Source organism: Ochotona curzoniae, unplaced genomic scaffold (genome assembly GCF_017591425.1).
Source record: "Ochotona curzoniae isolate NIBS_2020 unplaced genomic scaffold, NIBS_Ocur_1.0 contig_1302, whole genome shotgun sequence".
NCBI lineage: Eukaryota > Metazoa > Chordata > Mammalia > Lagomorpha > Ochotonidae > Ochotona > Ochotona curzoniae.
In genome coordinates this window covers 11394928-11409699 of record NW_024465035.1, presented here as the reverse complement: position 1 = coordinate 11409699, position 14772 = coordinate 11394928, and the positions used below count along the sequence as shown (strand labels likewise).

Genomic DNA, 14772 nt, shown 5'->3' with positions numbered 1-14772 from the left:
CTCCTAGCTTCAGATCGGCTCTGTGCCAGTCATTGTGACATCTGGGGAGTAAACCAGCAGCTGAATGACCTCTCTTTCTCACACACATATATATGTGTGTGTATATATACAAGCACACACACACATATATATAATATACATATAATATACATATATAGTATATATATATATACTATATATACTATAGTGTATATAAATATACTATATATATTGTGTATATATAGTATATATAGTATATATACTATACTATATACTAGTATATATACTATATACTATATATACTATATACTAGTATATATATACTATATACTAGTATATATAGTATACTATATATACTATATACTATACTATATATATACTATATAATATACTATATATATTGTGTATATATATATACTATATATATATATATATTTCTGTTTTCCTTAAAGGAGTTGGCAAATACTAGAAGTACTCTTGTTTTTTTTTTTATACACAAGTTAACGGTTATCCATGAGAAGCAGGAATTTCTTTTTAAACTTATTCCATTATTTACACTTATTTATTTAGTATATTGCAAAATTTAGTATATTGCAAAATTCAGCAATTACTTTTTCTTGCTTACCCATTTCGGACAGAAAACATGAGAGATTAAAAAGCATTTAGTCTACATGTTTATAAAATCTTGAAATGTAAGTCAGTATGGTAGTAACAGATGTTGAAATTTGCCAATAGATTAATCCTTTAAGATGCAAAGTACTGGACTATATTGTTACTCAGTATATGGCAGTAGTGGTTGTTACAACGTTTTGTGGATTTGGCATTGTGGTATAAGTCTCAGCCTGCAGTGCTGGCATCACATATGGGCACCTGCTTGAGTGTTGGCTTCCTCGCTTCTGATCCAGCTCCCCACTAATGGCCTGGGAAAAAGTGGTGGAAGATGGCCCAAGTGCTTGGGTCCCTGCAGCCCATCTGGGAGCCGCGGAAGAAGCTCTGGCTCTTAGCTTCAGCCGGGCCTGGCGCTGGTCATTGTGGCAATCTTGGGAATGAACCAGCAGATGCAAGATCTCAATCTCTCCCTGTAACTCTGACTTTTATAAATCATTTCTTAAAGAAAGTTACTTTTTGCTTCCTTGAGTATTCTATGTGAAAGGAATTATGCAATGTGTTGCTTTTTGCTTCTTTGTATATTTTTTAAGTATATTCATATTGTAAAATGTCAGAATGTTCTCTTTTTATTGCTTAATACTATCCTAGTATAAAAATGTATCACATTTTGATAATCCATTCATAAGTTGATGGATATTTGGGTTGTTTTTCATTATGAAAATGGAAAAATGTGAATATTCATGGGTAGGTTTTTGTATAGCCATATGTTTTCTTTTAAAGAATGTATTTGCTTATTTATTTGAAGGTAGAGGGAGTGAGAGAGAGAGAGATCTTTCCATTCTCTGATTCACTCCTAAATGGTCCCAAGCCTACCAAAATCAGGAGCAAGGGACTTCGTCTGGGTCTCCCACATGCCTGGCAGAAGCCCAAATACTTGGTCTATTCTCCACCACTTTTCCCAGGCCATTAGAAGGGAGCAGGATGGGAAAAGCAGCAACCAGGACACAAACCAGCACCCACATTGGATACTGGCGGCTTTACATGCTATGCCTTCATGCTGGCTTCTGGCCATGCTTTCATTTCTTTTGTGTTAATTGTTCTGGATTTTAGGTTAAGTTTAAGTTTATTAATGTTTTCAGAAGTTGCAAACAATTTTCCAAAGTTACCATACCATTTTTATCCTCACCAGCAATGCTTGAGGGTTTAAATATTTTTTGACATTTCAATTTTTTATTCATTTATTTTTATTACACTTTATCTTTTAAAAGATTTTCAAAAACTTTGTGTGTTTTTTATTTTTGATGATATGTACATAGTTGACCAGGGTGGGAAGAGTCAAGGACTAGGAGAGTGTGGGTGAGACCATTGTTTCCAAATCTTCCCTCTCTTCCTGTATCTGGGGGAAGGGAGGAAATTAGGGGAGAAGCTGCACCCAGCCTCCCTTTTGGCCCAGTACCCAGGGATGGGGAACAGCCACCCGATGCCATCTCAGGGTCCCCGGTGTGTGGCCTACCTGGACATGAGGCTCCAGGTCTCCTCACACTCCCCAGAAGCATTCCCTACGACTTCCAGAAGCCTGCACCCACAGGCCCGCCGGGAGCACAGGGCTGAACACTTGCCTAGGGCTGGGCCGCATTCAGCTAGCTGCTTGGTGACTCAAGGGTTTCAACTTTTAATATCTTCATCAACAGCAGTTATTCTGTGTGCATTTTAGTGGCTGTTACGTTTTACCCTATTTTGATTGTCTTTGCCCTAATGACCCAACTGATTTATAAATTTGCTTGTTAAATATCTTGAGTGTTTAATGTTCTTAATGGAAATAAAAACTATTTTTGTAACATTTGCCTTCCAGAAGCAGATATGAAATAGCAGAAATGGTTTTTCAATGACATAGAACCTCAGAACCTTAGCAACATTAATGTTTCCAGTGTTGTCTTGCTTTGTTTTTTGCTTTTAGAGTTATTTATTTGAAAGACAGAGAGTAGGGATGACAGATCATCTGTCTACTGGTTCACTCCCCAAACGGCCACGACAGCTGGGACTCAGTCTAGACCAAAGCCAGAGCCACACAGGGGTCAGGGGCCAGGTACCTGCCGTTTTCCAGTGCCTTTTTAGGAGCATTGCCAGGGAGCAGGGTCCAGAGTGGGCCGGCCTGGGACTCAGACCAATGTGGGATGTGTATCTGTGCCACTACATCGGCCCACATTCACATTTTTACAACTTTTCTAGATTTGTAAAACTTGCTTCCAATGTTTAATTGGCTTAAAATACACGTTGAAAAGTTTTTTTTACATAGCTAGTCTAAATACATACTTTTATTTGGTGCAGAGCACTAGAAATGTTAATGAAATTAAGCTTTAAGTCAACTCTTGTCATTGGGTATCATTTATATGAGTATGTATTTAAAACCATTACAATTTGTGATTTTTATTAAAAGTATGGCATAATTTGTTGGATAATGTTGAAATGAGGTAGTTAATGTTTTAAATTAATTTTACTTGATAAACCAGCGATAAGACAACCTGTTGGTTTGAATTCATGTGTAAGCTTTAGAAGAGAAGAAGTATCCTATTTGGGCGTAAGATTTTAAACTTCAGTTTCTTGTTTGTAAGGTAGCCCTTTAAAGGTGAATGAATGCAACAACATACATGGCCTTTGGTAGGAAATAGATTACCATACATCCTTATGTTGGCGTAATTAGCATATGCTGAAAGTGATGTGATCCGTTTCAGTTTGAAGATCATTGTTGTGTAGAAAAAGAGAAACAGAATTCCAGCTCTAAACAACATTGGCAGTATTTGCACAACATTTCAGATTGGCTTATTTAAAACACATATGTATATGTCCATTTTTATAAAGGTATAGATCACAGACATCTTCATTTCTTCTGAGTAGTAAAATTATGGATAATTTCATATTTATTTTATCCAGCATTTTCTGGGTTTTTTTTTATATATAATGTGTGTTACATTCTTAAAAAGAAAAACTGGGATGGGAAGGGAGTAAAAAAATAAGTTTATTAAAGTTATGAGTTGATTAAAACTGCCCATTAAAATTTATTAAACAGAACTTTTATGTTGAAAACAGATTTTATACTTAAAGGTCACAAAAGTAAAGGGCTGGTCCTGGCACAGTAGCCTAGTGGCTCATGTCCTAGCATGTGCTGAAATCCCATACAGGCACTAGTTTGTATCCCAGCTGCTCGACTTCCCTTCCAGCTCTCTGCTTGTGGCCTTGGAAGGCCATGGAAGATGGCCCAAAGCCTTGGCCCCTGCACCCACCTGGGAGACCCAGAAGAAGCTCCTGGCTCCTGGCTTTGGTACAGCTCAACTCTGGCCACTTGGGGAACGAAACAGCAGATGGAAGATTTTTCTCTCTGTCTCTCCTTCTTTCTGTAAATCTGACTTTCCAATAAAAATAAATAAATATATATATATATTAAAGTAAAGGGCTATATGAGGGTACAAGGAGAGCTAGTGGACTTGGGAAGCCTTGAGCTTTTACTAAATTCTAGTTATAACATTTGATTTAATGAAATCATGCAAATTGTACTTTTTATTTTTCTCATGTAGAGTCTTAAATATATCTTACGTTAGAAACCAAAATAATCGAAAGTATGACTGGCAGAGAAAAAAGTCTCTTTGGTTTTAAAAAAAGAGACAGATTTCACATTTAAGCTTCCATTTGTACTCCAAATAACTTTTACTTTGTCAGGCAATTAGGAGCCTCAGTGCGTGCTTTCCCAGCTGCTGTAATGGCCATGCAATCAGCAGCCTTCTATTTTTATGTCTTAGGTTTTTTTCAGGGTTGTGCCAATGAATATGTAAAGAAATAAAGAAAATAAACGTTATTGTTCAGGATCATTTGAATGCCATTAAAATCACAATGAATGAGGCAATTTCCAGATTGAAAACAATTAAATTGAGAATAAAAAAATACTCTGAATATGTTCTTACCCTCTCAGTAAATGGAAATCTGCATAGCAAAAATTAAAAAGATGCCACTTTAAATGCCTCATTTTCGTCAGAATTCTTTCAAATAAAAATGGAGATTTTTTTTTTTAATGTGTTTCTGTCCGTTCTTGCCCAGGAGCGTGCTGCTCTGTGGCAAATGTCTGTGTCCTTGGGTCTGTGCTCATGCAGGCTCTCCCCGTCCCTTCCTGCGGCTCGCTGGAATCTCACGCAGTGGAGGCCCGGGCCTTAGAGACCCTTCAGTGCTATTTTAAACCTGGCTTTAAACCGGTTTGCATTTAAGACTGTGCCAGCGGTGTCCCTTGGAGATTTCTACACTTAATCCCGGACTGGCTGCATCAGAATGGAATAGGGGTTGTGTGTTTTTAGTCTGAATGTTTAACAAGCCGATTAATTTGTAAGAACCTTTTTTGTAAGGGCGCTTATTTAATTTTTATTTACTTAGTTTTTTGAAAGGCAAAACATCTTCCATCTACTAGCCTAAGTGCTGTCAACAGCTAGGGCTCGGCCAAGCCCAAGCCAGGAGCTTGTAAACACTGCCTGCCTCCCATGGGGGTGCCAGCAACCCAATGCTTAAGCCATCATCTGCTACCTTCCAGGCTGCGTATAGGCAGGAAGTGACCAACTGGGACAGAGACCAGTATGGGAGTTAGCAGCCCAAGCAGCATTTTAACAGCTGTGCCAAATGTAAGCTGCAGCTCTCTTATTTTAGAAACAAACCAGCTTACAGATGTACTGGGTCCTACATTTCCTATAGTTTTCACTTTCTCATTCCCTTACTCTTCATTGTGTCTTGATTTCTCATATGCTGTGTAGTGGGTCTTTACACTTTGAATAATTGTATGTCCTGTCAAAAAAATCATTTGCACATATAGTCAATATATTCTACTAATGGCAGTATGATTTATACATTTTAAAACAATGCAAAGAACTAGATTAAATAATGTGGGTGTTTTTTTTCAGAGATGTGCTTCTTTGAAAGGCAGAGTTACGAGGAGAGAGGAAGAGAGAGCCATCTCTCTCTCTCTTTCTGTGTATGTGGGTGTCTCTGTCTTTTATTTTATTTGAAGGGCAGAGAGGATCCCTCACTCTTCCGCTTCATTCCCAAATGCCTGCAGTACTGTATGCTAAGCCAGTCCAAAGGTGGGAGTCGTTAGCTCAGTCCAGGTCTGTCACATGGATGGCTGGGACTCGGCTTCTTGAGCCACCATCTGCTGCTTCTCTGGGTGCACGTTGGTAGGAATGTGGGCTCAGCCGCAGAACAGGGAGTGTGACCAGAGCATCCCATCCACGATCTTCACCACCTCCTCCCGGTCCCTGGACTTTGGCTCACTTGATCATTTCCTGCAGTAAGTGGTTCAGCTGCTGACCCAGTTGCTCATGTCAGCAAACCCGTGGATCATCTGTAACCTATTTTCCCCCGTCTTCTAACCTCCTGGATAGTGAGCACAAAGTGTTGACTCCGCTCCTGAAGTTCTTCCGGTTTGCTTCTTTCTGCTGTGACTGTAGCTGTGCTTGTTCAGAGCATCAGATGGCTCAGACACCTGCAGGAGTCTCCTGTGGGTCTGTATGTCCCGGGCCAGCTTGGTGTGACACCCCCGTGATACCCGGAAAGCATTTTATTCTCTTGCCTGGGTCTCAGGACTTGGTAGTTACTTACCAAGCCAACTCATCTTCAGCTTCCCCTCTCCGCTGTCATCCTCCTGTTAGTCCTTTAGGCATTAAACACCTCAGCTTTCTATTCCTTACCCACCGTTAGCTCTTTGTCCTTTATTTTCCACGACAAATGTTGTATCTTTGGAGCAGTCTAGATTCAGAAGCCCTATTGTGAATTATTGTGAATTTATTTTACAACTCTTTAAAAATATATTTACTTATTTCTTTTCAAGACTTGTTTATTTTACTTGAAAGTCAAAATTACAGAAAGAGAGGATGAGACAAAGATATCTTCCTTCCATTGCTTCACTCTGGAAATGGCTGCTGCAGCCAGAGCTGACCTGGAGCCAGGAGCTTCTTCCAGGTCTCCCACATGGCTACGGCAAACTAAGGCTTTGGGCCATCCTACACTGCTTTCCCAAGCCATTAGCAGGGAGATGGGTTGAAAGTGGAGCTGCCAGTAAGTGAAACGGTCCCCATAGAGGATGCTGACACTGCAGGTGGAAGATTAACTTGCTGTGCCAGTACACTGGCCACAAGAGTATAATGGAGAGAGAATATACACAAAAAGCTACCTGCCGTCTGCTGAATCACTCACCAAGTGGCCGCAACGGCCAGAGTTGACACTATAGTCTGAAGCCTGGAGCCAGGAACTTCTGCAGGGTCTCCCAGCGGGTGCAGGGCCCCAAGGACTTGGACCATTCTCCAGTGTTCTTCTCAGGCCATCAGTAGATAGCTGGATCAGAAGTGGAGCAGCCAGAATACGAACCTGTGCCTACATGGGATACTGGCACCACAGGCAGAGGCTTAGCTTGCTGTTCCACCACACCGACCTCTATATTTACTTTATAACTTTTATAATACTTATAAACAAATTGTTTAGCTTACCATTATATCCCCAATACCGAAATAAAAGATTGTTAAATATCTGAGTAAATGAAGAAAGTTGTATCGGGATTAGTTTGTATCTCTAGACTATTTATGATGCTACTATCCTTTTCTGCTTCAGTCTCCATTACTTTTCTGAATGACACATTCCCAACAGTGGCTCGGTGAATTATCATAGTGATTCTGTCATCATTTCTTCAGTGCCTTTTCTCCTCAGACCTTGGAGTGGTCCATCTCTGTAGACCGTAGTGGACCGGCCACCAGTGCTCACTACAGTGCCTGACTTTCAAACGTCCAAGTAATGGGCTCGTATTTGTTGTTCAAGTGGGTCGTGGTCATGCTTGGGTCTCACTGCCCCGCACCCAGAGACCTGGCCACGCTGCTCACACAGCCCTGGCTGCCAAGTTTGAGATACAACTTTCTACTTGTAATCATTCATACCAAAACAGCTCGGATTCTGCTAGTTGATTTTTACTTTTTTTTTTTTCCTACTCATCCATTTATTCCAAACCCTGTTGATGGGTTTCTCTGTTTATTTAGGATATATTTTATCTTATTTTATTTTTGCTAACTTCTGTAATAATTCTTTTACATAGCATTAGAAAGGAATATACTTCCAATGTTACTATGTGTCAGAAACATCTTTATTTTGCCCTTCTCCCATATAAGTTGGCTGGATGTGAATTATAGGTTCCAAATTGATTTTCCCTCAGAATTTCAAAAATTTTACCTTTATTATTTCCAGTAAATATCTGACATAAATTTTTTTCTTTGCACATAACTTTCCATTTAAAGATTAGGATTTGTTTTTAACGTTACTGTTACATTCATGTGCCAAGTTTTTATTTTCCGTTTATCCTGGCTCTCAACTCTCCAAAGTTTATTTCGGTTTCTTCTCTGTTGTTTTCTTACACAGTCACTTCCCTTCCATTGCTTCTGTGAACCAGGTTGGAGAACTGTTGGCTTCATCTTTGCTGTCTTTTTGTTCGTTTCACTTCATTCTTGGCTAATACCTTCACTTAATCTTCCAATTGACTAGTAACCCTTCAGCTATGTGTATTCTACTGTTTGGCACCAATATGCCCTCACTTCTTTATATCCGAGATCGGTAGTTGTCTTCCCCTGAATACAGATAGTCACCAGTGTACACAGGTTGGACTTAGAATTTTTCTCACATTATGACGTTATGGTCTTTTCCCAGGCCGTCCCTCTGTGTCTGACCCTCTGTTGGGATGTTGGATGGTGGCATTGAGCCACAGCTCCCTATGAGTCACGTGATGACAAGGATAAACAGCCAGTTCTCTTGCTGTGCTGTTACTGAGCTGTATTAGTAAGTTAGGTGTGGTAAAGGCATTGTTCAGCCTAACAGTGCCACCTGGCAGGCTGTTTGAAACCTCTCTACAGTATGTACTCTCAAATCTCTGAAAATAATTTCTTTTAGTCTTTTCTGTATTTGCTGCTGTTGCTATGAGATTAGTTCTTTCTGATACTGAATTTGATGTACCTCCTCAACAGGAAGTGTGGTTGTGGCCCTGTACCCACTTGAGAGTTCATGCAAGCCCTTCTGTGAATGCTACATTTGCTTAAAGCAGCTGTGGGCAAAGACAGGCATGCTGCATGATTGGCTATGCCAGAAGCCATCGTTCTAGACTTGGTTACTCTTTGTTTCCGGTGGCCTTTGCATGTCTCTTCGCCACACAGAAGCTGAGTTCTTTGTTGATAGGGTGACAGCGGGAAAAACCTTCAGGAATCTGTCCTTCTGCAAAGGTCAGGAGCCCCCCTCCCAGTGAGTGTTCTGAAATCCCTCCTGCTCTGTGGATCCAGTGAGTCCTTTGTGCGTGGCATGATTCTGGAAACTCGCTTACTTTTCATCTGCATCCTCTTGGTAGGACATACTTCTTTGGTTTTTCCTTTATATCTGCCTTTCCTCTTTTAGGGATTTTTCAAAATTCCTGACCCCTTAAAAGCATGCTTCTCTTGCTGATAGTGTTTATTATAGTGATTTGAAGTGTGACAAGCTGTCAGATACATCACTCGGAGCGATGTCATGATCCAAGATTTCAGCGAGCGTTTATCCTTGTTAAATACAGCCTCAAAACAACGCAGCAAAAGCAAGCTTCAACTACAGTGCGAACTATAATGAGAGCAACTTTGTGAATGGCTATGTTTATGAATGTGTCTCTGGATTTAAACTTACGTTAGACTCAAAGAACCAACACTCAGTGTTTCTAAGACAGTGAACAGAAACTTGGCCAAAAGTAGCAACCTCTGAAGACAGTTTTATCAGATGCCTAGGATGTGGCCTTGAAGCTTGTCTAAAGTTGCCTGAAAGATCAGTAAATAGGAATGTAAACAGGTTTCACTTGGGGACTTAAGTGGTGACCCTCAGCATCTGTACCATGACACAGCTTCTGTGGCGGGATAAAGAAAATGACTCAGCAAAAGCGGCTGGCACGTGAAGACAATGAAAAATCACCACTCAGCAGTAACTATCTGGAAGAAGCCAAATTCACGTGAAAAAAACTGACAAGATGTGTCTTAGACTTCGAAATGGATAAAGCTGTCTCCTAAAAATAATGCTGTCGTAATAAATTTGGTCTAGTTATGTCGTAAGAGCTCCTGATGTCATATTTTGTAGATTGTCCTAATTCCATGAACCTGTATGTTCTCATTATTTATGAACTCACAGCACCACAGTGTTTCTTTTATTATTATTATTAAATCTGATTTTTGCAGCATTTGGTGAAAAGCTAACTTTCTTTCTTTCAGGCTGTGGCTGATTCGACTATTCTAAAAATTCTGGAGTCTACGATCCAGCATGTGCTGCTCTATGAAAACCTTGCTCTGCAGGAGAAAGCGTTGGCTTGTATTCCAGTCCAGGAATTAAAAAGGAAATCGCAAGAGAAGTTATCTAGAGCTAGAAAACTGGATCAAGGTAGCAGGGTTACGTGATGATATATGGTTACATATGTGTCATTACTACAGAAGCAAATGCTGACTTAATGTATTTTCTGTCTACATTTTTAAAAAATGCAATAATATGTGACTGCATTATATTTTGTAGACACACCTTTTTGTCAGTTATTTTATTGTAAAACACAAGGTTCCTTCAGTTTATAGAAAATGGAGTGAAAAGCTATTTTGGTGTACACACACACAATAAAAAGCAATTTGATTACAGTTTTTGGAAAAGCATGACAGAGGGAGGGAGACTGGTTTACTTCCCAGCTTCCAACTGAGAATGGCTGAAGAGAAGAGTCTAGAATTCCATCTGGATCTCCCATGTGGGTAGTAAGACCCCAACACCCTTGATGTCCTCTCTACTTTCTTAAGTGCATTGGTAGGAAGGAGTAGAAGAAGCAAAGCAGCCAGGGCTCAACTGTGGGATGCCAGGGTTGCAAGTGGCAACTTATCCTTAACCTTAACATACCACAAAAATGGTATATCCAAGGGTATTAAGAGTCTTCCAGAAATGAGTGAAAAATGCATATTATAAAAAAAAACTAGAGGAATTTCAAAATTCATTTGAAACGAAGCATTCTACTTTAATTTGCTTTCCATAAACTTTTGAATATCCTCATAATACAGAATTTACCATCTTAATTTTTTTAAAGATTTATTTTATTTGAAGGCACATTTTACATGTGATATTTGTCTTTCTGAGTTTGACTTACTGCACATAACATGATGTCCTCTAAGTTACATCCATTTTGCTGCAAATAGCAGAATATTATTTTTGTGGCGGAATCATAGTCCATTATGCATGGATACCTCATTTTCTTACCCATTCAGCCACTGACGGACTTCTAAGTTGATTCTGTGTCTCAGCTTTTGTGAATAATACAGCAATAAACATGGAAGGACAGGTATCTCTTTGATAATCTGATAGCTATTTATTTAATTGGTTTTGGATCCATATATATCCAGAGATGGGATAGCTGATTATGTAATAGATTCACGTTTAGGTTTTGAGGGACCCCTGTGTTGTTCTTTTAGCATTTCTTTTAGAGTCTGTGAGAGTTTTCCTGTCTGTGTGTGTGACCTGTCTCTTGCGTGTTGTTCACTTATTCCATTAGAGCTCCTTATATAGTAGTCATAGTGATTTTAAATTCCTCCAGTCCAGCTCCTCCTGATGTGTCTGGGAAATCAGCAGCAGATGGTCCCCGCACCTAAAATGGGAGACCTGGATGAAACTCCTGGCTCCTAGCTCTGTTCTTTGGCCTGGCCCTACCCTGGCTATCACAGCCATTTGGGGAGTGAATCAGCTCATGGAAGATCTTTCTCTCTCTCTCTCTCTGTAACTGTTACTCTCAAATAAATAATTTTTTTTTTAAAAAGCACAAAATTGTGGAAACCTCCTCCAAGGTTTCCACTTCTTACTCTCAGGCTAGTTCACACATGCTCAGACTGGAGCAGTTTGTCAGCATGACCTGCTAAGTGTCCTTGCTGGTTACGACTCCCGTAAGCACATCTGGGCAGTGGTCCAGCGTATTTGCCTGTTTCCCAGATTGTAGAGTGAGCTTGCTTAGTCATCATTCTTTCCTTCCTTGTCTTCGCATTGCCCTTGTCACTGGGTAAAATCCTCTTCCTCTTTCCTTCTACACAAGAAAAGCTCCACTCTCCCCTCCAGTCAACTCTGTTCCTCTGCCTTATCCGATAGCTATTATATGATATTTTACTTTTCGGGTATTTTTCCTTTTATTTACACTCATAGTTATTTTTTTTAATGGTGTAAGTTGTATGGGGTTCACATGAAATTTATCATCCCGCACATGTTCAGGTTCTTGGTGTGCTCCTTTGGAGGGTATCCCAGATGGTTTTCAGCCTCTCTTCACGTTCTGTAGTATACATACTGTGTTATCTATGCAGTTCCCTACTGATGGAATTATTCATCATTTTCTCTCTTCTAAATGTTCTTGCAATGAAGATTCTCATAAGCATGTCCCCTGTTAACACCTGCTCAAATGTTTCTCTGATTGATTAATGGGCGTGTGGTGACGCAGGTCATTGCATTCTAGCCCCATTCACAATATACACACAGTATTTCTTGCATCTTATTTATGAAAGTCTTTCATATCTTCTGAATGTTAGATAAGTGTGAAAGGATACTCTGTTGCTACTACTCATCCACTCCTTAATGTAAATTTGCACCATTTCTCAATTATGTTGTTATCTGAGTTCTAAATTTAAGAATAAAATATGGACTTTTTTTTAAAGATATTACTTGGTTTTCTTTTTAAATTTCTCAGGTACTAATGCAAGTGAGGAGGACTTTCTTTTGCTGGAGCTTTTGCACTGGTTTAAAGAGGAGTTTTTTCACTGGGTGAATAATGTTTCATGCTCTAAATGTGGTGGAGAGACGAGACCTAGAGGTTCAACATTAGTGCCTAACGAGGACGAGTTGAGGTGGGATGCAACAAGAGTAGAAGATCATTACTGTGACGCATGCCAGTTCAGCAATCGATTCCCAAGGTGGGTATCTGGAAAATCAGTTCAGAGTTCATTGGTAATAAACAGAAGTAAAGTCTCATTAGATGGATTTATCTTTATTTCACTTGTTAGAAATACATTCCTTTACAACATAGGTCAGCAATTTATGACTGCTAGAGTAAATCCAGCCTACCCCCTGTATTTTTTTAAGGTTTATTTATTTTTTTTTTTTTTTGAAAGGCAGCATTCTAGAGAGAAAGAGAGAGAGAATGTACTTCTAATCATTGGTTCGCTCCCCAAATGGCTGTAGTGGAGCCAGGTCAAAGCCAGGAGTCGGAACTCCATCTAGATCACCCATAAGGGTGGCAGGTGCCCAAGTATTTGGGCTGTTTTTTCTGACACATTCGCGATGAGCAGGGTTGGCAGTGGAGCAGCTGGGCCTTGAGCTGGCACACATATGGATTGTCCGCATTGCGTGTAGCACCTTAACCAGCCCCACCACAGCACCACATGTGCTATTTTCATAAATAAAGTTTTGCTAAGACACAGTAGTGTTGATCCGTGTACGAATGGTTTGTGAATGTATTCAGACTACAGCAATGGAGTTGAATCACGACAGAGTCTAAAATATTCACCTCTGCTTTATAAGGTGCTTATTTATCCTTAGTCTATAATGTAAATTGAATGTAACGATAGCATTTTAAATTCTGTGAACTTGTTCTTTTACCATATGATCTACTTTCTGATAACTATGTATTATCAAAGATTTGGATTTATTTATTTAAAAGGCAAAGTGACATGCAAACAGAGAGAGAGAAGGGATAATCTCTCATCTGGCGGTTCCTCTCCCAGATGATTACAACAGCCAGTTCTGGGTCAAGCAGGAGGCAGGAGCATGAAGCTCCAGCTGTGGTTCTGCGTGGGTCGCATGGGCACCTGCCACTGCTTTCCCAGGTACACTAGCAGGTGCTAGATCGACAGCAGAGCAACCAAAACTCAAACTGGCGCTGCAGTGTGGGACCTCTGCAGAGCAAGAAGCAATGACACCTGCACCCCAGCGCCAGACCCACCAAGCTTAATAATATCGATTATACTGTCACAGAAAAATTAGTGACCATTGTAGTAATAAGTAATCTAATGTATTTAATCATCAGATAGTCATAGGAGGTAAAAGTATGGTATAGGATGGGACCGACTCCATGATGTAGTAGATTGTGCCTCTTCCTGCAGCACGACCATCCCCTAGAAGCATCAGTTTGAGTCCCAGCTGCTCCGCTCCCAATCCAACCCCCCGTGCACCCAAATGGGAGACCGAACAGAAGCTCTTGGCTCTGGACCAGCTCCCGCCGCTACAGCCATTCAGGAGAGTGAGCCAGACAATGGAACATCTCTCTCTTTCTCTCACTCTCTCTTTTCCTTTCAAATAAAAAAAAGTAAATCTTTTAAAATATATACAGTGTAATATGGTCATGTTGTTTTCTTATAAAGGCAGGTGATGTTTGTTTTAATTCTGTCACCAGCCCAATCTAGCCTTCCCTGAGTTTCTAAATTTAAAACTAATGAACTTTGAGTTTTTTCGTTCTTTTTTTCTTTTTTTTTATCTTCTGGTTGAAAAGCCCAATGTCAGATTTTTTTATTTGACAGTACTTTTAGTGTACTTTCCAGCAAGGAGAGGTACCACATTTTTTTTTAAATACGTAATTTTGGAGCTTTTGGACTTGTGTTCCTTATTTGGAAACAGCCCTCTGATCTATAGAATGTAAGATAAGCAGAATCAAATACACAGTCATTATCTAAAGTTAGTTCCTCCAGTGTACGTTTGCACAGGCCCTTGCAGAGAGTGAAAGATAAATGCATAGGCGGTGGGGGACTGAGTGTGCGCACCTGTCCTGATTCTAGGCAGCTCAGTGTAAACTAATAATGCAGTATGTAGTGGCACTGGTTAACAGGAAGCTTTATGTTAAATGTTACTCATTATTACTTTCCTTACCATTTGCTTGTTTTACTGTCAGCTCTTCTCTGTTTAGGATTTGATTATGAATCTATTTAGAGTCTATTAGGCCATTTGATTTGGTACCAGTAGAGGATATAACACACGTATAGTATACAGGATGTTGTTTTAGTATTTTTTTTTTCCTGTGTTGCAGAGAAGTTTTATTTGCAAAGCAAAAGTGACCAGGTGGCAGGGAAAGCACCTCCCAGAAGGTGGGGTGCCTCCTGAAAGGAGAGAGAGAGAAAG

At 39.9% G+C, this 14772-nt stretch overlaps 1 protein-coding gene across 1 annotated transcript in view; it reads left to right on the top strand.

Moving 5' to 3' along the window:
• Window positions 1–14772, top strand: part of NGLY1 (N-glycanase 1) — a 41734-nt gene that overhangs the window by 13554 nt on the left and 13408 nt on the right. Inside the window, exons 5-6 of the mRNA XM_041003886.1 lie at window positions 9873–10038; window positions 12353–12575. Coding sequence (XP_040859820.1) covers window positions 9873–10038; window positions 12353–12575 — 389 coding nt within the window. The remainder of the gene's footprint in view (window positions 1–9872; window positions 10039–12352; window positions 12576–14772) is intronic.